This window comes from Papilio xuthus, unplaced genomic scaffold (assembly GCF_000836235.2).
Source record: "Papilio xuthus unplaced genomic scaffold, Pxut_1.1 DF825017.1, whole genome shotgun sequence".
Classification (NCBI taxonomy): Eukaryota; Metazoa; Arthropoda; class Insecta; order Lepidoptera; family Papilionidae; genus Papilio; species Papilio xuthus.
The window spans coordinates 3,641,189-3,663,577 of NW_013533632.1; the positions used below are offsets into that span (position 1 = coordinate 3,641,189).

The 22,389-nt window shown below is 32.8% G+C and overlaps 2 protein-coding genes across 2 annotated transcripts; one reads left to right on the plus strand and one right to left on the minus strand.

The window, feature by feature from the left end:
• Positions 1-831: 831 nt before the first annotated feature.
• On the minus strand, positions 832-5,983 carry Aplip1 (JNK-interacting protein Aplip1). The gene is made up of 8 exons (XM_013323675.1): positions 5,901-5,983; positions 5,498-5,739; positions 3,662-3,916; positions 2,990-3,190; positions 2,797-2,914; positions 2,463-2,628; positions 2,192-2,373; positions 832-1,344 (listed from the first exon to the last, which is right to left on the minus strand). The coding sequence occupies exons 1-8, from the start codon at positions 5,981-5,983 to the stop codon at positions 1,272-1,274; spliced, it is 1,320 nt and encodes a 439-aa protein (XP_013179129.1). The 3' UTR covers positions 832-1,271.
• Positions 5,984-10,540: 4,557 nt separating this feature from the next.
• Positions 10,541-18,720, plus strand: Trhn (tryptophan hydroxylase). Its single transcript, XM_013323562.1, has 10 exons — positions 10,541-10,804; positions 10,877-11,030; positions 11,105-11,270; positions 11,884-11,934; positions 12,101-12,218; positions 12,894-13,057; positions 13,387-13,513; positions 15,746-15,978; positions 16,418-16,634; positions 18,631-18,720. The coding sequence occupies exons 1-10, from the start codon at positions 10,541-10,543 to the stop codon at positions 18,718-18,720; spliced, it is 1,584 nt and encodes a 527-aa protein (XP_013179016.1).
• Positions 18,721-22,389: the final 3,669 nt, after the last annotated feature.

Genomic DNA, 22,389 nt, shown 5'->3' on the forward strand with positions numbered 1-22,389 from the left:
ATTAGACAGTACTGGAAAAATAAATATTACTCTCATTATTTGTTATGAGTCACAGCGTTTCTGCTTTGCCCAAATTTAGCTGTGGATCTTTAAATGATTTATATTTACAAAATACACAATTTATAAACACTGTGTTTATCGTGAAATGTATTTTTTTTTTAATTTTGTAACAACTATGAATTTTATTTAAATTTTTATATTACGATATTTTAATATTATGATTTTATAATCAGGCATCTTTTGCAATAATAATGGGGCATTTTATTAGCTATTTACAATTATGTAAAGCATTAAATTCGTATGAAATTTATTGTGAAGTTGCTTTATTGTTAATGTGATCGGTGTTAGACATCAAAACCATCAAAGAAATACAAAATAATAACATTAAATAGTCTAAAGACAAATTTTATAATATTATTGTTATAATGTTATAACTATTATTGTTAATAATAAGTACGATTCTATACAATATTTGTCTTGTCAATAAGCATTAAGTGGTTTAATACTTCACCTACACTTATTCCGTGTCTGTTTCTAATATCGCGGTGGAATCTCACCTACAGACGATAAATTTGAAACATGTAAATACGTAATCCAAAAATGAAAATTATTTATATCACAGTATAAGAGATTTATTTGATATTTTCTTAAGAAACTTCACTTTGTACCACTTAACTGATTACATGAATATCCAATCGATATAACATCCATGTCTTTTTAGGTACTTTAAATAAAAAAAAAATAAAAGGTTTACAAAAAAAAACCTATAATTTTGTTCTACATTATGTTTTAAAGTAAATCAAAAGAATTATTAGAGATCTCACTGTTTTCCTTATTTTTATTTATATATTAATTTTACTCCTCTTAATAAAGAATAACCTTAGCAAGCAAGGCGCAATGCAAGGCATCGATTACAATTATTACTCCTTAATACAAACCACGTCCTTTTTAATATAACATATGAAAAATTACTGTAAATGTGATTGCTTTTTACTTAAGTAAATATCCTCAGAAGGCATAGCTATTATTAACGAAATAAATCGTTTCTTAAAGCCAGTATTCACAGATATTTTTCTGACTGGTTGTTTTAGATATATGCTTAATTATTATTATTTATGAACCAGTTACGATAAGTACATTTAACTATAAATGTACATTATTTTATTCAAAATATAATATAAATATGTTGTCTCTAACGTTTAGTCTTCGGCAAAAGTGTGAAAGCTTTTTAATATTGCTGAATTGATACGTTATACGTCCTTAAACTAAACTTATTCTATATAAATGTCTTCTATGGGGTATGCTGTTTCTATAAACTTCTGATAAAATCTCTGGAATGCTCTCCTGTAACAAAATAAAATTGTATTAATTATTTATTCAGTAAAAATCATCATCATCAGCTCACTCTACGTCCCTACCGAGGGGCTCGGAGCCTACCCTAAGTTAAGGGTGATTAGGCCATAGTCAACCACGCTTGCCAAGTGCGGGTTGGTTGACTTCACACATATCTTTGAATTTTTTAAGATATGTGCAGGTTGCATCACGATGTTTTCCTTCACCGTAAGAACGTCGGATAAATGTACATATGTAAATCGGAAATCGTTAAAAAATTAAAACCACTGTGAGTCATTTATGAGTTCCAATGGATTTCGTTAGATCAGGTTTCATCTAAAATAGATCATTTTGTGCATACGATTAAGGAACATCGGTGAAAAGTGATGAACTAACTTCTTTGTCGATTGATAATGTTTTTAAAGAAGTACTGAAATCAATGCAATTTATCACGAGTAATTAATGAACTCTACAAATATAATATATAAACAATAATTAATTAATAAGTAACGTAACGTAACCGATGAAATAACAAATGAACGCTTAGTAGTGCAGTTACATACTAAAGCGATGTCTTTGCAATGTCTTATTGCGTTGAATGGAATTTTCCACTGGACGTGACTCATTAGTTATTGTATCATAGATGCAAACATTGTACATGGATATGGATATCTTATGTTGGATAGCTTATTATTGAACATTTTATAGTTATGATTTTTTTCGTATGCTCAAACTTAAGGTATTTAACTAAATATGTTCGGTGCCAATTTTTTATTTAACAATATACATTGGATACTCAAATAATAACAAGGAATAGTTGTACTCATAATTTTTTAATAGAAATGTTAATTTAACTTACCCAACAGATTCAGCTACCGGTCTTGTGGATTCCATCCCTCGAAAAACGTGACATGCAAACCTTTGTGAAGTTGGATGTTTAGTGATGAAGCCAAGATATCTGTGGTCACGTGGATGAAACGCACAGAAAGATACGTTCTTCAATGAATAGAAATAATCAAGGCACGGCGCTTTCACTCCTTTCTGTTGATTGTAAGAAAAAATGGAAAAAATCGTTACTAGCTTCTTTAGAAGGCTTTTTAGCTGGATATAGTTAAATTGCCATAACGTACCGTCTCATGTCTTGTACGATCAACCATGCGTAGGCCTTGGTCAGAAACTTCCAAAATACACGTCTGTGTTTCGAAATCTCCAGTATAATCTCCAACAATTTTTTTAACCGCTTGACATACAACAGCTGTACCTTTATGGGCCGAGGTCTCAACTGATCCCATGTACCTGGTTACCAATTTATATGACATATTAATATTTCTACGATTAATCTAAAGTAATATAATTTGCATGGACATCCGCTAAAGTAGAAGAACTTCAGGGTATAAGGTGTTTGACATTCTACAATAAGGCTGACAAAATTCAACTTACACTATACCTACTGTATATACTTACCCGAGGAGATATCTTTCCCTTTTAATCTTGACATTAGCTGGATCAAAGTCGTTATATTCCATGTCGACTGCATATGCTGAAGGAAAAATTCCTTGCTGGCCAGTCCTTAAATTAACTCCTGGAAAGAAAGAAGAATAAAGGAAAGAAATACAATAATCGAGTAAGTAATAATAAATAATCCTCCAGTATTTACCTTCAGACCATAAATCTTCACATTCTTTTTGAACGTAAATGGGATCTCCTATTTCTAGTTCAAGTTCATCGTGATGTCTAGGATTGAATTTGTATAGGCCCCTGTGGGTCGCTTCTAATATCTCTAGATGGCTGTGCGGAACTGTTGTCATATTGCCAGAGTAATTTGTACCACTGATGCTGCAGCTTGAGGTTGGTGACACTGAAATTACTTGAAAAATTATAATTACGTACGAAGCATACGATTGTATTAAGCTTAATAACAGTGAAAAAACGCAAAATTGCAATGCTTTTAAAATTGAAGCATTATTGATAGAATCACTCAAAAATAACGTTGTTCCAGTGTACAAAAACACAACTACATGCGTCCAGAGCAGAGGCTGCTAATATCGATGCACTAGTTGCGGCGGCAAGCGTGGCTTACAAACAGCTTTAGATGTGAATACGTAGCCAATTTTTAATTATAAATATTAAAGGCTAAAGTGTTTAGTATTGGCATAAAGCGTTGAAAATTAAATTGTTTTGTTATATACCCCAATTTGACGAAAATTGGTAAGCATCCACGAATTGCACTGAAATAATTATTATTGTTTGTCTAAACATAGAGAACAATCTGGAATACATCTACATATAAATCAAACATACAGTAATAAAATTGTAATAGCAAACAAACCATTTTGTTGAAGTGGCGTTGGCGATAAGCTCTTTGGGCCGGTATCGATAGGTGAATGTGCAGTACTGTGGCCGCTGTCTACATCCCCAAGACTTTGTAGTCTTTCTGAATCTGGACTGGAGTCTTCGTCGAGGAGGTATCCACACTTCAGTACTAACAATGGTCGACTTTGACCTGCCGGGCGAACTATTCCACCTGATAGTGCCCCTAATTCATCTGCCAGGGAAGCGGGCTGATTTGAACCCATGACTGTAGCTGGAAAATTTATTACGTCATATTAATAAAGCCAAATGAAGGTACAAAGGTTACAAATTTTAAAGAATATTAAAATTGCCCCAGAAGGTGTTAAATTTTTTAAAAATGCCATTTATTTTTTTTAATACCCAGAGGGGAATTTTTATTTTATTTTTCTGGTGACCCTTGTGACCACCCCTATCATCCCCCTTCCTATGTACGTAACCATTTGGGACACCCTGTATATTATACATATCATTAAGTATTTTTAGATTCTCTACTACCCTAAAACTATATGATGAACGCCCCTCATAATATATTCTGTTGTCGTCTGGATAAAATATTTAATACAAAGCAGGGACATAGTATAAATAACTTATTAGTGTTATATTACTTATACTAATTACGAAAACAAAATTTAACATAAATAATTAAAACGAAAAAGTAAAATCATGAAACAAAAGCTTAGGTCAAAATGAAGTAAACGCAAAGTTGAATCTTCAAATTATTTAGATATAGTAAAATCAATGAAAATAATTTCAAAAGGTTAAATACTTTAGTACTATGTAAATAAAGTTAAGTAAATTAGTAGGACTAATTTAGACAAAATAATATTGTTTAAAGACGAAGAAAAGTAAAGAAGACGGAAACAAACGATAGGATTTACATAAAATTTGGGAAATAACATAATAAAAATTAAAGTGAAAATATTATAAAAGGAGGAAAATACCAGAAATTGCATGCATTATTTAAAGATTTATTAACAACTACAATTTTGGAATGGAAAAAAGGAACAATTAAATATAATATTCTAAATATTAAAATATAAAAATTAAAAGTAAAAAAAAAGTACAAAAAGTTCCGTATGTATATGCAACATTTCTTCATTTACATCTGAGTTTAATACAATGTGTGGTTTTCGTGAATGCAACCTGATTTTATTAAGGTTGTCTATTTGTAATTTACTTTAACTCATACTTTCAACATGACATTTCCCATTTGAGAGAATTTCTAGGTTTAGATATATTCTTTTGTAAATTATACTCTATTTTATGTAAATAGATAAAGGTAAACGGGTCTTCCTTTCTGCCTAGGCAATTGTATGCTTATTATTTTTATTTTGCAATTTTTAATTTTACTAATCAATTTTGTCATCATAATTAAACATCATCATGATATCCATAAATTATCAGAATTGTGGGTTGAAGAGAAAATTGTCCGGAAATACATAGAGCCACAATGGGGTGATACCTAAAAGATTTTTTCCAATATCATTCTTTTCGTCTAATGTTACCAATCAATGTTAAATAAAAATATTTTTGATGACAGTCTTGTTAAGGAGTTAACCACATATATTAGGTACAGGATTCATTTAACATTGTATGTAAAAACATGTAACAAACACATATTGATAATAAATCGCAAATGCTTAACAATGAAGAGGCATAGTTACACGTGTTGGTAAAAATATCTGTGCATCAAAAATCGCAGAGCGCAGAAGCAAAATGTAAAAATAACGCCAGCTTCCCACACGACACGACCTTTACCTTAACTGTGGTTATTTATATAGTAAGAAAATAGCAATAAATAATATTAACTTACATTTTCTATTCTTTGGTATTTCTGGAAGTTTTCTTCGTTTTCTTTCGCCGTTGGTAAAATTTTGATGTCTAGGACTGCATTGTGAATCGGTGACGTCGCCTTGATTTGCTGCCGAAGCATCCGCAGCTCCTGTTGAGCTGTTTACCGTTTCGGCATCTCCAACCCCCCCTTTATCATCTTCTGGTGAACCATCACTTTTGGATGATGGCGATTCGTCCACCAATCCCACATTTGGCACCAATCTTAAATATTTCAAAAGCAAATCTTATTAAGTAAACTATAAAAACCTGTTAACATTTTCTATTAATATTTTTCACAAGACTAGTCGTCATCAGGTTAAACATTCGCATAACTGAAGGGTGCGCTGTGATTATATGGTAATAACATAAGAAAGATTACTCACGAGTAAAATGATGATGGGGCTTTGATATGCTGCGGTAATTTATCGAAAACTCGACGAAATTCTTCAAACTCGCTGTCAGCCATGTCGCTATTAGACTTGATTCTCAGTCAAAGAGGGTTCCGCATGCGCGCCCCTGCGCCCTTTCAAGTTATCGACCGAGTTGTAGAAGTTCTAAAGACTAAAATTTACTTTGCGCATGCGTCAATATCCTGCGCGCGCATCCTTTCACTCGTCATCCCCATGTATATTCGCACCCTTCGAACACACGGTCTGCGATCGTATATTTTATGAATCAACGTATAATCCGTCAAAATCAAATTGAAGTTATGACTATACGTTGTCAAGTCGATCACTTCCTGTAACTTGCGCGCGTTTCAATTTTGACATGTAACTTTTTGATTGCTTATTGTTGTTTGATAACATTTTGGTTATCAAACAACTTCTCTCTCAAACAAACTCTTCTTAAGTTTCTTTTTAAGTTATTAATCTCGTAGCTTTAATTTTTAATGTTTAGTATTTAATATACTCATTTAACATAATATATAAGTGTATTATTAATTAACAGACTATAAATATTATATAATAAATAAATTATAATAAAAAAAATCGCATATTTATGTACCACTTGTGAAAAAATATTTTCCATAAAATATGAGGACAAAGAGACGGAAAGATTTAAATAAAAATGGATACAAAAGAAAAACAAACTGACGGATATCTTATTTTTAAAAATGGAATGTTTGATTAGCCCGGCGTCTCTATCCACTATAGAGTCGCCATTGCGAGACCTAAGAGCAAAATAAACAATCTAAGTCCCTCCCCTGTCAGACTTTGTCATTCCGAATGCTAAGTACACTTCAACTAAATGTCTTCTCTTTCAGAAGAAAATGAGAATTAAATTACTTCCGCAAAACTATTACATTCAAAGAACACGTAGATAAAAATTTGAAATAAAGTTCATTTTCGAATAATTTAGCATTTTTTTATTTAGAATCACTTTATGAATTGCCGTGCCACATACTGTTCCTGAATATGAGGGTAGCACTAACTACTTAGGAGTGTAACCCCCGTAGTTGCAAATAATTCATAATGAAAAGAAAACATTGATGGTATTATATTTAATAAAAACTACTAGTGAGTAGTAACTACAAACCTTTTTTTTATTTTCTTAACAACCAAGGAGTTAATATATAATAGCATAAATGAGTTAAAAGTTTTTTATTACACCTACGAGTATTATTTATAACAAAGTAGAATATAACATACTCTAAAACACCAGGCAATATAACAGCATTTTTGTATTGATCGTTTTAAAATTCGACGAAGTAAATAAAATGTTTCTGCGCGTCAATAATACTTCGATATGTTGCTCTTCACCCGACCTTGACATTGCATCCGGACCCTCTCCCGACAGTATTGAATGCATGTTTTGAAAGAGCAAAAGCGAGGGAAGTTAGCCGCCTCCCGGTAGTTTGAAAATCAAGGGCAAAACAATCTTTACTAAGAAATCTTCGTGTTATTTAATTTCAATTAGCTTTCACACAGCAATTTGGCTTCGAATAACAATGAAGAAAGAATATTACACTAATTATAATAATAATGTTATTTTATTTTTTCTGATTATTATATTAGATTATATTATATGTTATATAAGATTAGAGTATATATTAGATTAGATTAGATTAGATTTAGATTATTGTATTATTTTTTCGATTATTGTGTTAGTTTTCGATTATAAAATTTTAACTCTAGAAGAGTAATGAATTAAAAAAAAGTGAAAATCGTATGGATTGCTGCCTTTACAACATTATTTTAAGCGAAAATCAATGTCCTCGTTCGTTCTCGTTCTTCTTTGCCAGTTTTTAAAATTACACGAACTATTTATTAATTGCTTTAATGAAATAAATTAATCTTTGACTCTGTGAAAATCAACTTCGGAAAACATTTTTTTCGCCATTAAATCAAAAAGGAAAATAGTTTATTCCTAGAGAAAAGCTGTTTGCAAACCGTCCCAGGGGGAGGAGGTGGAATGGAGGTAATATTGACACACAATAATAAACATTTATTCATTGCAAGTCTGAAAAGAGCTTGGAGACGTCTCGGAGGAAATTGAATTAAAAGCTCAGTTAGTAATCAAAGGACGTTTGAATTTCGTATTGAATATGATTTATTCATGATTTAATTTATGCCTTAGTTTGCGACTTTGAATACGAATAAAATTTTCCATTTTACATTTAAATATTTTTTTTTATTTCATTTACATTTCGAAAAAGTACGCGTGGAAATTAACATAAAATTCTATGTATTGTCAAAGATAATGACAGAGATAACGATATGTTTTATACATAGGTTTTGGTTTCAGAAACCAACGGTACGAAAGCACTTCAAAATAGATTTTTAAGAGAAATCTCAGTAAGTATTATTTAAGTGAGCATTTACAGTCTTTTAAATTGTTATTACGCTTGCTTACTGTTGTTGCACGATTCATATAACCCAAAAATCTTTGAATACTAGGTTTTATACATAGCGTTAATATATTTTTAGGAATATTTAAAAAAAATAGTAAGCTATTTCGAGCACGGAACTAAGGATATTTATCGTTTGTCGGAGCTATAACTTGTTTGTTAGGTAAGTCGTTACTTTTTGCCAGATGCATGTAATTGTCTGGGCGGCTGCCAAACGGTTGGCATACGGTTTTGAAATATTTAACTTAAATTTTTTTTTGATAAAGTTTTATATTCACATAATATATTTTTTAATATAGAGCAGACGAAGCTGTATATATAATTTAGTATAGATAAAATTTCTAACTACAAGATCATGGTGATAATGCCCACATGTCAGCGTATCGTGACTATCACAAAAGAACAATCCTCTTAATGTCCTTATCGTTTTACAGTATACGCGTCGTTACACTAACATTGTGTTCATATTTTACAATGCTTTTAATATGAACATATTTCATTCTGCTCAAATTATCCTAGAAGTATCTTTTTAAATATAATTAAAACCTTACGGATATACTTTTTTTGTATATCACTAGAATTTATCATACATTTAAAGTTTAGTACACATCGATTGTTTTCCTTTAACTTGAAACGAAAGTTAGGCAATAAATCTTTTATTTATTCATAAGTAATATGAATTATTTAATCCGCTTCACTAGTTTCTGAGTTTATATTAATATAGATATATTAAATGGATAAAAGTCTGGGCACAAATAACTAGTAAATTCTACATGAATGGGACTCATCAACTAAGATAATGTGATACGTTAAATAACGTCAATAATAATTATGCGTTTCGATACATTATTGTCCCTCATATTATCTTTAAGAAAATAGGGACAACAATATGTATCAATATAAGTTTCACTGCAGTCGAAATTGGTTACGTTGTTTCATCATCATCAGCTCACTATACGTTCCCACCGAGGGGCTCGGAGCCTACCCCAAGTTAAGGGTGATTAGGACATAGTCAACCACGCTGGCCAAATGCGGGTTGGTTGATTTCACACATATCTTTGAATTTCTTCTCAGATATGTGCAGGTTGCATCACGATGTTTTCCTTCACCGTAAGAACATCGGATGAATGTACATATGTAAATCGGAAATCGAAAAACGTATTGGTACATGGCGGGATTCAAACCCAGGACATGCAGATTGCAAATCAAGTGCTTGACCCCTGAGCCGCCGACGCTCTTTACGTTGTTTAGGTTTGGATTATAACAGTAACCAAAGTTTCAATTAATTCAGAGCACTAAAAATAGAGTTAACCGAAATATTATTTTTGTCTCTACTTTTAATATTTTCAAAATAATATTTCATATGTTTGTCTAATTATAAGGGCAGCAAAATATTGTAATAGCCATTAACGGGTTAAATACGATTCATCAGTTTATACAACTTCAATGTGATAAAACAAACGGCAAGGTCTACCGGATAATGAATGATAGGGGATGCTCTTTTCGCTAAACAATGGTAATAAATACAGTGACTCGCGAGTTTAACACCCGTTACCCGACCACTGTAGGTAGGTTCCCCCCTGATTTGTATTCTATGTTCTCTGAGCTAGTGTGAGTGCTGCCTTAAGATTAGACGTAAAGATTTAGAGAAATCACACAAAATAGCAATAGTTCTCAGTCATAATACCAAAAGTAACGAGAAGGTCTTATACTTTAAATATATAAAAATGCATTTTTAATCTTCATTAAGTACATGATAAAATTTAATATAATTTATATTAATTATTGGATTAATTTTAAATAAATAAAATTAAATGTAAATTAAATGTTTCCATTTCAAAGTTGAAATCTAATAAGTCATAGAATTATATATGTGTTATATTTCTGCAGAAATTATTATACTTTTTTGTATGAATAATTCGCATAAGTGGGAACGCGTCCTAACGGTCTGAGAAGATTTTTCAAGTTACACCGAACACTTGATTCCGCCAATCAAATATACCCACCCTCCGACAAGTCTCCCGCTCCTGTTCTCTTTATAAAGGGAACGAAGGCCCGAGTGAGGCGCAGTTTGTCTCTTACCCTTGCAGCGACGCATCCCCTATTAGACAAACATTGTTGCGACATTGAAAGTTTAGCGTTGAGATATTGCGTATCTTTTACTAACACGTAATAATGAGTGGATCTGGAAAAGGACTACTCGGCTTGTGGTTGTATAGAAATGGTTCAGATTGGCAGCTTAAGGATGAAACGCATCATCCTAAGCTTGAAGATACTCATCATCATGTTCCTCATCCTCATGAGGGCGACAGGATTTCCGTAATTTTTACTCTGAAAAATCAAGTTGGAGGCCTAGTAAAAGTTCTATCCGTCTTCCAAGATTTAGGAATAAACGTGCTTCATATTGAATCCAGGAAATCCATGACTGAGATTTCCGCAGTTAGTATTCTTTGTCCCATTTTAAAATTAATTATATTTAAAATATGTATAAATAAAATTTAATTGTTCTAGTCTGATATTTTGGTCGACGTTGAATGTGATCCTCGTAGGATGGAACAATTGAAGCGTATGCTCAAACGTGAGGTACAAGAATTCGAAGTTGTCGCGCCACAAATGGGCGAGGAATTTGCACCACCTACACCACTCTCGGCAGCTGCTAGTTTTGGTAAATTTCTTTTACTAATATCATCAAATTTTTCATGTGCTATATTTTTATAGGTAATGTATTGTTTTTTTTAGATTTTGGCGAAATGCCTTGGTTTCCACGGAAAATTTCGGATTTGGATCGTGCTCAGAACGTACTCATGTATGGTTCGGAATTAGATGCCGATCATCCAGGATTCAAAGATCCGATCTATAGGAAACGCCGAGAGCATTTTGCTGCTATTGCTAATAATTATAAATAGTAAGTAATATAATTATTTATTACGTTTCATTCCTTCAGTCAAAATGGGGGAAACTCCAACGTTATTTTAAATACATTTTATTACAATCTTACTCATATTATAAATGCGAATGTTTCGATGGATGGATGTTTGTTTGTAGATATATCCATAACCGCTGTTATCTCGTTGAAACTTGCCACAGATGTAGAACATGGTCTGGAAGAACAAAGGCTACTAATTTATTTCTGCGCGCACGGAGTCGCGGGCGACAGCTAGTAATACATATATTGTCTTAAAACTATTTTATTAGATTCCATCCTTTGCAATATTTTACACTAGGATATTTACAATATGACAGGATAATAGGATATTTATATTATGCAATGTTACTGCTGTAGCCGTGTCTTTGTAACTTATGGGTTTTCAACACTTAAATATTTTTATGTCGTTAATTTAATTCCATTTTTTAGGGTTCCGTACCTCATAGGCATAAAACGGAACCCTTATAGGATAACTTTGTTGTCCGTCCGTCTGTCTGTCAAGACCTTTTTTTTTCTATTTTGGTATTGTCATTATATTAGTGTTCTATTTTCTTTGATGTTTTATTAATTTTGGAATTTCACGTAATTACAGTGGTCAACCTATTCCAAGAGTGCAATACACGGAGACGGAGATCAAAACTTGGTAAGATTTTATTTAGGTTTTTTTTTATTAATATAAATATGTTGTTAATAAAGAGAATTTAAAATGATAATTCGATTCTTCTTTTCTATGTAATTCGCTGTTAACTTTAAATATCTAGTGTATGCCTAAATTGTAGATTGTTTTTAATATTATCTGAATTTTAAAGGGGAATTGTGTTTCGCGAATTGCACAAATTGTACCAGAAACACGCTTGCGTCGAATATTTAGAAAATTGGCCGCAACTTGTTAAATATTGCGGCTACAGGGAAGACAACTTGCCTCAGGTATAAACAACTTGTAAATTTAGTTACAAAACTAGTTAAGACAACGCGTGCAATAATTATTGTTTCAAACACAACTGGAGTTAATCGAGAAGTTTGATAAGGTCAGGTCACATGACACCTTGACATTTGTGAAACGAGAATAAGTAACCCAACAGTATTTCGCAAATATATCTCTTATGCTTTATTAATTTCTTCGCATAAGGTGATGAATGTAACAAATTCTTTCCTACAATATTTCATTTTTTTGAGTATTTTTGGATAGCTTTATGAATAAACTAGCTGTCGACCGCGACATTCAACGCACGGTATTAAAAAAAACTTAATTAGTAGCCTATGTGTTCTTCCAGAATATGTTTTGCAAATTTTAGCGAGATCCAAGCAGCCGTTCTCGAGATACCTTCATTCGCATTTACAATATTAGTAAGATGAGATTAATCGTGGTCAAGAGCTAGTTTATTCATCATAAAAAATGGGTTTTGACAGACGGACGGACGGACGACAAAGCGATCCTATAAGGGTTCCGTTTTAGTCCTTTCATACGAATACTGATACGGAACCTTAAAAATATGAATTTATTTCTAAAACTTTAGTTAGCCTTAAAAGATCTAGCCTTGTATATTATACACGTTCCACATAAATATATCTGAATGAAATTTTCGTATTTATTATTTACAGTTGGAAGATGTGAGCATATTTCTAAAACGTAAAACCGGCTTTCAATTGCGTCCCGTTGCGGGATATCTGTCGCCGAGGGATTTCCTATCCGGTCTGGCTTTCCGTGTATTTCATTGTACGCAGTACATACGCCATTCCTCCGACCCCTTTTATACACCGGAACCGTAAGTCAAAACCATATTACTAATTATTAACTTTAATAACGTTTCACCCACTAACCGGTAGTTGTTTTTATAACATTTTATATGAATTACTTATTACAAGTTGTTAAAGCAAATCAATAGATGGAGTTACTAGTCGTTTAAATCTCGGTGGGGTTTTATTCGCAAAATGTTAGTGATTAAATTTTGAGATGAAATTTTAAATATAAACTTCTATCAAGTGTTTTATTCTGTGGTCCCGCACACAAGTTATTCTCATATATTGTGTTAACATATATCTTGAATGATATAGATTTTTTGAACTAAATATTGAGTAATTTCTCGTGTTACAGTGATTGTTGTCATGAGCTGCTCGGCCACATGCCTCTATTGGCTAATCCAAGCTTTGCTCAGTTCTCTCAAGAACTCGGCCTTGCTTCGCTTGGGGCATCAGATGAAGATATTGATAAATTGGCAACGGTAAGTGAACAGAGTAATCTGTATGTTTAAAAATCAATTGCTGTTCGTTAGTCTCGCTAAAACTCGATAACAGCTTAACCGGATTTATCTTATCTTGGTCTTGAAATGTTCGTGGAGGTCTAGGGAAGATTTCAAAGTTTTTTTTCATTCCACGCGGACGTTGACGTGGGCAACCGCTAGTTCTAAATATAACCTACTACAATAAAATATAATAATATAGGTTAATTATTATTCATTTCTATAACAAAATGATGACTCACCATATTATGTAAAATCTAAGGTTGTGTAAACCTTACTTTACATTAAAAGGGCTTTGCCCTAACTATTTCCCGGTGACTCATTCCATTCAACGATCTAAAGAAAAGGAAAGTAATACTTAAGTAAGGAATAGTTCACAATTACGACTTTATTAACGCGAGAAATAAGCCTTAATGAATAAAGCAGTTAACCAGAGATGTTACATTGTAATATTTAAGCATACAAGTAAATATTAACTTCATAATAAATCTTAATTTTATTCAAATAGTTAGAAAAAACTATTTAATTTGTATTAATTCAATATTTTCGTAATTTTTTATTGTTATAAAGCGGATAATGATTATCAATAGAATGCTATGTCATGTAGATAGCAATTTATTTCATCATCATCATCATCATCATCAGCTCACTATACGTCCCCACCGAGGGGCTCGGAGCCTACCCTAAGTTAAGGGTGATTAGGCCATAGTCAACCACGCTGGCCAAGTGCGGGTTGGTTGACTTCACACATATCTTTGAATTTCTTCTCAGATATGTGCAGGTTGCATCACGATGTTTTCCTTCACCGTAAGAACGTCGGATAAATGTACATATGTAAATCGGAAATCGAAAAACACATTGGTACATAGCGGGATTCGAACCCAGGACCTGCAGATTGCAAGTCAAGTGCTTGACCATTGCGCCACCGACGCTCTTATTTATACAGAACTAACTGTGTACAGTAATTGGTTTGATATTATGAGTCACTTAACTTACTCCGCTGGCGCATCGACCCAAAGTGGGTCTTGGCCTTCGACACTAGAATCACTTACCAATAAAGGTATAATAAGGATGTACAAACGTTGATTAAATTATGATTTTTATTTATAAATATTAACCACATGTTGAAAATTTACATCAACTTCTTTTATTATATTTTGGACGCAAACAAAACGTTGTAATATGATGCGAGGAATTAACGATAACTCATGGTTGTAATACATTTCGCTTCGGACATTGAAATATTACTATTGAAATGTAAGCTTTGCTTAAAGAATGAACGTTTTGTTTACATCAACTATCAAGACGTTGTATTTATCTTTAGCGATACTGATTTATTTTCGATCTTGAGTAACCTAAAGCTTTGAAGTAAAAAATGTAATAAAAACGCCACGACAAAAATGTATTAACCAAGAGATCAGTTTATCTAGAGAATGAAAAGTGTAAAATGAACGAGAAAATTAAGTTTACTTAGAGTTTAACGCCGTCTTCTTTAACACTTGATCGTGACTGGAATCCTTGATTATAATAGCATCGTCTGAGTGCCTATCACGAACATTTGCGTCAAGCACCATCGTAACGTTATCGAAAAAATATGTAATTTTATTTATATCATAAGGTGCCAAACGAGCGAGCGGCTACCCGAAATCGCTGAAATAGCGAAGGGACGTTGCCCAGAGCCATACGGAATTGCATATGCGTTGCCTACCTTTAATCGATGGAGAAGAGGGTGCACGTAAGGAAATATTTTCCCTTCCCATGCATCCTCTCATCCGGAAAGTCCACTTCCACTGCCCATCCTTTCTTTGTTAGAAAAAGGGTGGAAAGTGAAAGAGGACTAAATAATGCCTCCGGGACGTACACTCATCAGAGTGTACGTGGAATTGCTTCCACTTCACGCCTGTCTTCTGTGTGGTCCCACGACCACACAGAAGACAGCCCGGCACGACACGAATAGCTCGCTCGGCGGAAATTCCACTACTTCACCGAGCGAGCCGGGCTATTCGTGCGAAGATGTTATAGCGGGCTCTACCACTGTTAAAAGATTATATTAGTTTTATTGGTGTACTTTATACCCGCTGCACTGAATTTAATAGAGCATGCTTGTCACAATATTTTTATGTTACTTACGACACCAACATTTTCAACTCTACGTTTTATTTGATTTAGATTAAAAGAAAGGTATATTAATTCCATTAAACGTCTTTCTTGCAGTTGTATTTCTTTACCGTGGAGTTTGGGCTATGTCGCCAGTCAGACGGTTCATTCCGTGTGTACGGTGCTGGCTTGCTGTCATCTGTTGCCGAACTACAGCATGCTTTGGCTACTCCAGAAAAAATAAAGCGCTTCGATCCCGATGTAACTGTCACCGAAGATTGTATTATTACATCGTATCAAAATGCATATTACTATACCGATTCATTTGAAGAAGCTAAGGAAAAAATGAGGTAATTTAAGTCGTATTGTTTTAAAAAGCAAATAACATTAAACTCAAGTATTTAAATTAGTAGTATTACATTCAAAATTCCGACTTTATGTTCACTCCACTGCACACAACGTATGTCACTAAAAATTTTAGTGTTTCTTTTTTTTCCTAAAAGATAGTGGAGCATGTCGTTGCACATAGCACAGTAAGTGTTTCGGCTATGGTACAATAATATTATAATAGACATTTGCACAATGTATTCATTTACTAGATAGCAAGATTCCCCATTGTGGGATTACGCAATGGATGATATCGGTAGTCCACTACTGTAAAAAATGCTTAATATTGTTTAAGGTTTTCAAGACTGTGTCCCATTTAAGTCGTAATGATTTAAAAGATCTACTTGTGCCTACGTTTATATAATTGAAATTGAAACTAAGAATAATTTATTTATGTTCCAGAGCCTTTGCCGAAAGTATTCAACGTCCGTTCGGTGTCCGATATAACCCATACACACAAAGCGTCGAAGTACTGAGCAACGCACAAAAGATAACAGCTTTGGTTCGTGAATTGCGCGGAGATATATGCATTGTTTCTTCCGCGATTAAAAAGATTTCTGCTCAGGATTCTACACTTGATGTGGAAACAATTGCAAATATGTTGCATACTGGACTCCAGGTAATTATTTTTGGACAAAAATTACGCTAATCTTTGTGATGTTTTTTACAAGATGTGTAACATTTATTAACAAAGCTATTCTTGAAAATGAGATGGATGGATGGGTCATTGGATGGATGTTTGTTGGAGGATATCTCCAGAACGGCTGAATGGATTCGGCTGAAATTTGGCATAAACGTAGAACATAGTCTGAAAGAGCGTATAGGCTACTATTTTAGATTTTTTTTTAAATTCCGCCGAACGGAGCCGTGGGCGAAAGCTATTTAATAATAAATTTACCTACAATGTTACAATTTCATGACGAAAATTCGAAATTATTAAATTTTTCAAGGTCACTAAACTCTATATAAAAACTTTCTTACATCGTAATCGAAAACGTATAAGCTAATTACTCACCGCCTTCGTAAAATCAATAATAGATCGATGTTTATAAAGTTATGTCCTTCACCATCAATTCAAACCATTAAACATGCATTTTGTTTGTTCAATTTCGGTTAGAAACAATTCTGTAGACGTTACTCGCGTCATTGTTTGATAATATGTCTACCACGTTTATTTTGTGCATCTAAATAAAGCTCACTAGGTTATTTCGGTATAAATTTTCTTGTTTGTGACATTTTTCACATTACGTAGGCTTTTATAAATTCAGCTTTCGTCAATATATTAATTGGTGCAAATAAATAAATTCACACGAAGATACGAGTGCAATTATTCATAAATATCGTTTTCGAAAATATATTACGAACTCTCGGTTCGTAATATTAAAGTCTCTTTTTAGTGACAAACGATATTGAATGATTGTATCTTTTGATTCGTGATAACAAAGTTTATATGTTTTGAAACACTGCTGAATTTTTTCCATGTTATCGATAGGTGAAAAATAGATATCCATTTTCAAGCGAGTTATAAATGCTTTATTTCAGATAATTTTATTTCATTTTATGCTACCATTTTACCAGTTCAGTTGAAGTATCATTTAAGAATTTTTATTTTAAAATTATTACAGTATTAAGCTAAATTTAAAAAAAATTCCAGTAAGCAGAAATGTATTTTTCAACACGACCGAGTTAAAACTGAATAAACAAAATAAGTTAATTTTAATCTTTTCTCGCAATCAACCTTTTAAAGTTTTAGTAGGTATAAAAGCGATTATTTTTTTTATAATAATCAGAATATCTCTATTAAGAATTTCCTTTACTCGATCTACTTTTAAACAAAAGAAGACGTTAAATTAAAATTGTCGAATTAAAGTGCGATGTAACCAAATCTCTGAATTACCTTCAATAAGCGTTCCGATTTCGAGAGCACAAAGTGACGTCATCGTTGTCTATTAATAAAATTATCGGCTATGACTAACGATGTGTGCACAGATTTAGCTATCAGATAGTTCGATCATAAATATTTAATGCTCTGTGATTTAATATCACACATTCTAACATAGTCCGCGGTTTGACATTAGGAATTCCAACAATCATGGAACAGGGAACAAACAATGGATGGATTTTTATTTGAAGGTATCTCCAGAACAGCTTAACGGATTTTGATTAAAATTGGCATACATATAGAACATAGCCTGGAAAGACAAATAGCCTACTAATTTTGTTTGTTTTTAATTGCACTCGGACGTTGTCGCGGGCGACCGCTAGTAATATTATAAATACGAATGTTTAGATGGACGGATGTATGTTTGTTAGAAGCTATCTCCGGCAAGGCTCAACGGATCTTGCTGAAATTTGGCGTAGATGTAAACCGTAGTCTGGAAGAACACATAGGCTGCTAATTTTGTTTGCTTTTAATTAAGCGCGGACGGAGTCGCGGGCGGCAGTTAGTTTCGTATGAAAATGGGATTTCCAATATAAGCGTGTTAATATTATTACAGGATTGCGTTAGATATGAATTCTTTGCAGAAATTAGTCTTAGTAGGCGATGAGTTATTGCATGTGTGAGTACATTTTTATTTATGTATATTAATTTTTGATATCAATATTTCATTCAGGTCAACGAAAGAAGTCCGCAAACAACATCTGGTGGAAGTTCACCGAACTCTGAACAAGGAGTTTCTTTAAAAACTGAATTATTGAAATAAATTTCCTGCTGAAAATACCTTTGATGTTTAACGGATAAAATGTTCAATATGATATCTAGTCTTGCAAATCTTATTTTTTTAATTATAATTCATATATTTCTATAACTTTATATTAACTTACATTCTATACATTCTACTTATGAAATTAACTATATTTATACGACAAAAACTGTTATAAAGATAAACGTTTCATGTAATGACAGACAGACAAAAACCTTTTGGATCAATATACTTACATAGACTTCGAATTAATACATCACTATAATTCAAACGTTCTAAAATAATTGAGCATCGCAATTTTTAGCTTTTAATAAGGTAGAGAATATAATTGTATTTCTTAAATAACTTGCATTATTGAAGCTAATTGTAGTCATAGTTATTTTGACTTCAAAATAACGAATGAGTAAAGCGTTAATTACGTTTGAATGTTCAATTTTTGATTTTTAGTAATTATATCGTATGATTTGAAATGTAAACGCGCTCATCAACGCTAATCATATTATTTGTAAATCGTGCAATTTTAATTTATTTGCGTTAAATGAATGTTTGAAAGAACATTACGAACACTGTATACGTATAATATGAACATTAATTTTTTTTATATCAAAAGGTGGCAAACGAGCGAGCGGTCACCTGAAATCGTTGAAATAGCGAAGTGACAGTTGCCCATAGACATACGCAATTGTATATGCGTTGCCTACCTTTAATCAACGGAGGAGAGGATGCACGGAAAAAAAATATTTTCCCTTTCCATACATCCTCTCATCCGGAAAGTCCACTTCCACTTCCCATCCTTTCCTTATAAGTAAAGGGTGGGAAGGGAAAGAGGACGAAATTAGGCCTCCGGGACGCACACTAATCAGACGAAACGCGGAATTGCTTCCACTTCACGCCTGTTTTCTGTGTGGTGGTGGTATTTCACCGGGCGAACCTGGTCAATTTGTGAAGAGGTTAAAGCGGGTTCTACCACTCTTAAAATTCATAGATTTATCTCTTACTTATGTTAATGTGACTTATCATTGTTTGTAAGATAGATTTATAGAATTGTTTCATTCAGTAGTTTGCAATTTCTATTAGAATCTGTAGCAAAACGGTATTTTTCCAACTATCATTGTAAACTATCATAACCCATAGTCTTTTATGAGCGTAAAAATGCAACAAAGCGATGTGATCTGATGCTTACGTTGTAAAATTGTTTAATCGAGATCCACTGGCGATAACGGTAAATGACATATAAAAATATTAAAATATTAAATTATAGTGTGAAAGGGATGATAATACGTTTTTAGATACTAGTTTCGGCAGTGGAAACTCATTGTAATAGTAATTTTTCTGTCTAGTATATATCTCGCATTACGTAGTTGACGCAAGTCTTTTTAACTGCTTACGTAGGACAAGAATTAATAACAGTAGTATTATAAGATTCATTCTTTAGGGTGGCTTGTAGTAAACTGTGAATGCTTCGCAATAGCGTGCCATTCGTTCCCCGGCCGCGCATATCTCGCAGCTACAAAAGATTGTGATGTACTGAGCGTCTCATGAGAAATTCCGCGCTGATATAAATTTTCGGTACTGTAACTAAAATAAAAGCAATTTTAATTTAATCTCATATTTACTATGAGCCAGAAACGAGAGTAACCTTCAGACTTGTACCTCGAGCGTGTCGTGGCGGTTGATAATAATGTCTAAAGACAAAATTGCACCGAAGGCCAACGCCAACATTTGCCAATAGTTGGATACTAACAACAAAATCTTTTTAATTTAAGCATTAGCCAAATATATTTGTTGCTAATACCAACCCACGCCAACTAAAGCGTATATATTTGTATACAGTGAAAAAAAATGTATAATTTTAGAAATTGTTGCTGCTGAACGATTGTTATCTTAATCAAGAAATTCTATTTTTAGATTCATTATAACTAGAGTTGGACATATTAAATATTTATCGATGAATATCTAAAATTATAATGTTCATGTTTATATACGTAGAAATTCTATCTAGATGTTTTAAAATGTAAATCTAATCATATATTTTAGATTCAATATATCGATACTATATTATTGCAAATTATTAAAATAAATAATTACAGCATTTAAAAGTTGTTTTTTTTTTTAAATTTCCTAATATTTCTTTTACCATTCCAACTAAGCTCTATGCTTGTGCTAGGATATGGTTTTACGACAATAGTCGAATGGCGGGATTCGAACCCCCGACCTCGTGTTCGGAAACCCGTACCCTTAACCATTAGGCTTTGTTTGTTTAATTATTGTAGATTTCCTAGTTATTTTTTTAATATTTTAAGGTAGCAAACGAGTAAGTAGTCACCTGAGTTCGCCGGAATAGCGAAGCAATCCCTACATAGACATATACAATTGTAGATGCGGTGTTTTATACAAAAATATAAGTTTATCATGCGTGATGTCTTAAATTATTTGCTTATGATGACAAATGCATTAACATCGGTGCATTTTGTTGTATATCTTACTTAAATTATAAATGCGAACATTTAAATGGATGGATGTTTATTTGAAAGTATCTCTGAATCGGCTCAACGGTGGCTCAAAATTTAAAATCTAATTCAATGAAAATTAAATAGTTTTTTTTTCCATCTGTAACCGAATTCCGTTAAACTTTTTTTTCATTTTATTATGCTTTAAATTTGTTGATGGTACTTTTAGAAAGGTTGTTTGTTTTATATAAAAACAAAATACGATGTTTCACAGATTAAACAACTTATTTTGGAACGTTACCAGCATGTGGAGAGTAAATTATTAGTATGTAAAAAAATGAAATGATGAAATAGCATCTGTTGGTTTGAGTTTATCTTGAGAGAGTTTTAAAGTACGGGAATGGTTTAGGCATTTTGCCAAGACTCGTGGTATTAATTTTTAAACTAAAATAATGCAATAGATTGGAATTAGGTCGTGCGGCGGTCGAAGGGCTTTGAAGAATATTTTATCGTTTAATCATATGCATGACTGTGTAAATATTTTAAGATACAAAAGGAACGTGCAGCTGCAGAGTTATTAGCGGACGTGTTTTGAGTGGTACTTAATATAGGGGTTTGCAACAAATTTATGTATAAAACAGTTATATTTTTCATAATAGAAAGAGCAAACGAGTGGCAGGAACAACCACCAACGAGGATCAACGCCCATGGACATCATTTAAGTGCAGGATTGGAAGCCTATTATGACTGCATCACTGCGTCAACGGAGTATGAATCCTTTTTATTAGGACTTTGTCCTGCGAAGTCACCATTCTCTTTTCACTAATTACTTTGAATAGCACGATCAGTATTATCTCCCTCTTTTTGTCCCACTTACGTAGTTCGGCGCACTAAGTTTTCGTTCTCCATATCTATCTACCCACTGTCATGTCACTGTCTTCATAATCAGCTTCCACGCAATCCATCATCATCATCTCTTCCTTAGCCTTCCTCTACAGATGTACCCCACTACAATCATACTTAACCTTCTCCATGCCAAAGTATCAATCAGTGACATACACCATTTAAATATTTATGGTTTAAAGTACATCATTTTAACAAATAAATCAAGTATATATTACTGTTCTCGATAACACTACATGTAAACCCCAGATGATCAGATCATCAATTATTTTAATGGAACTCGTAAGATTGCAATTTCTACCGCATTTTACAGAGA

Excerpts from the sequence above, each read along its gene's own strand:
- Aplip1 (XM_013323675.1), bottom strand. The coding sequence starts at position 5,983 with ATGGCTGACAGCGAGTTTGAAGAATTTCGTCGAGTTTTCGATAAATTA. Across the intron at positions 2,915-2,989 it reads TGAAGATTTATGGTCTGAAG|GAGTTAATTTAAGGACTGGC; the intron begins GTAAATACTGGA and ends CTTTCTTTCCAG. Across the intron at positions 1,345-2,191 it reads CCGGTAGCTGAATCTGTTGG|GAGAGCATTCCAGAGATTTT; the intron begins GTAAGTTAAATT and ends ATTTTGTTACAG.
- Trhn (XM_013323562.1), top strand. The coding sequence starts at position 10,541 with ATGAGTGGATCTGGAAAAGGACTACTCGGCTTGTGGTTGTATAGAAAT. Across the intron at positions 12,219-12,893 it reads GGGAAGACAACTTGCCTCAG|TTGGAAGATGTGAGCATATT; the intron begins GTATAAACAACT and ends TATTATTTACAG. Across the intron at positions 13,514-15,745 it reads ATATTGATAAATTGGCAACG|TTGTATTTCTTTACCGTGGA; the intron begins GTAAGTGAACAG and ends TCTTTCTTGCAG.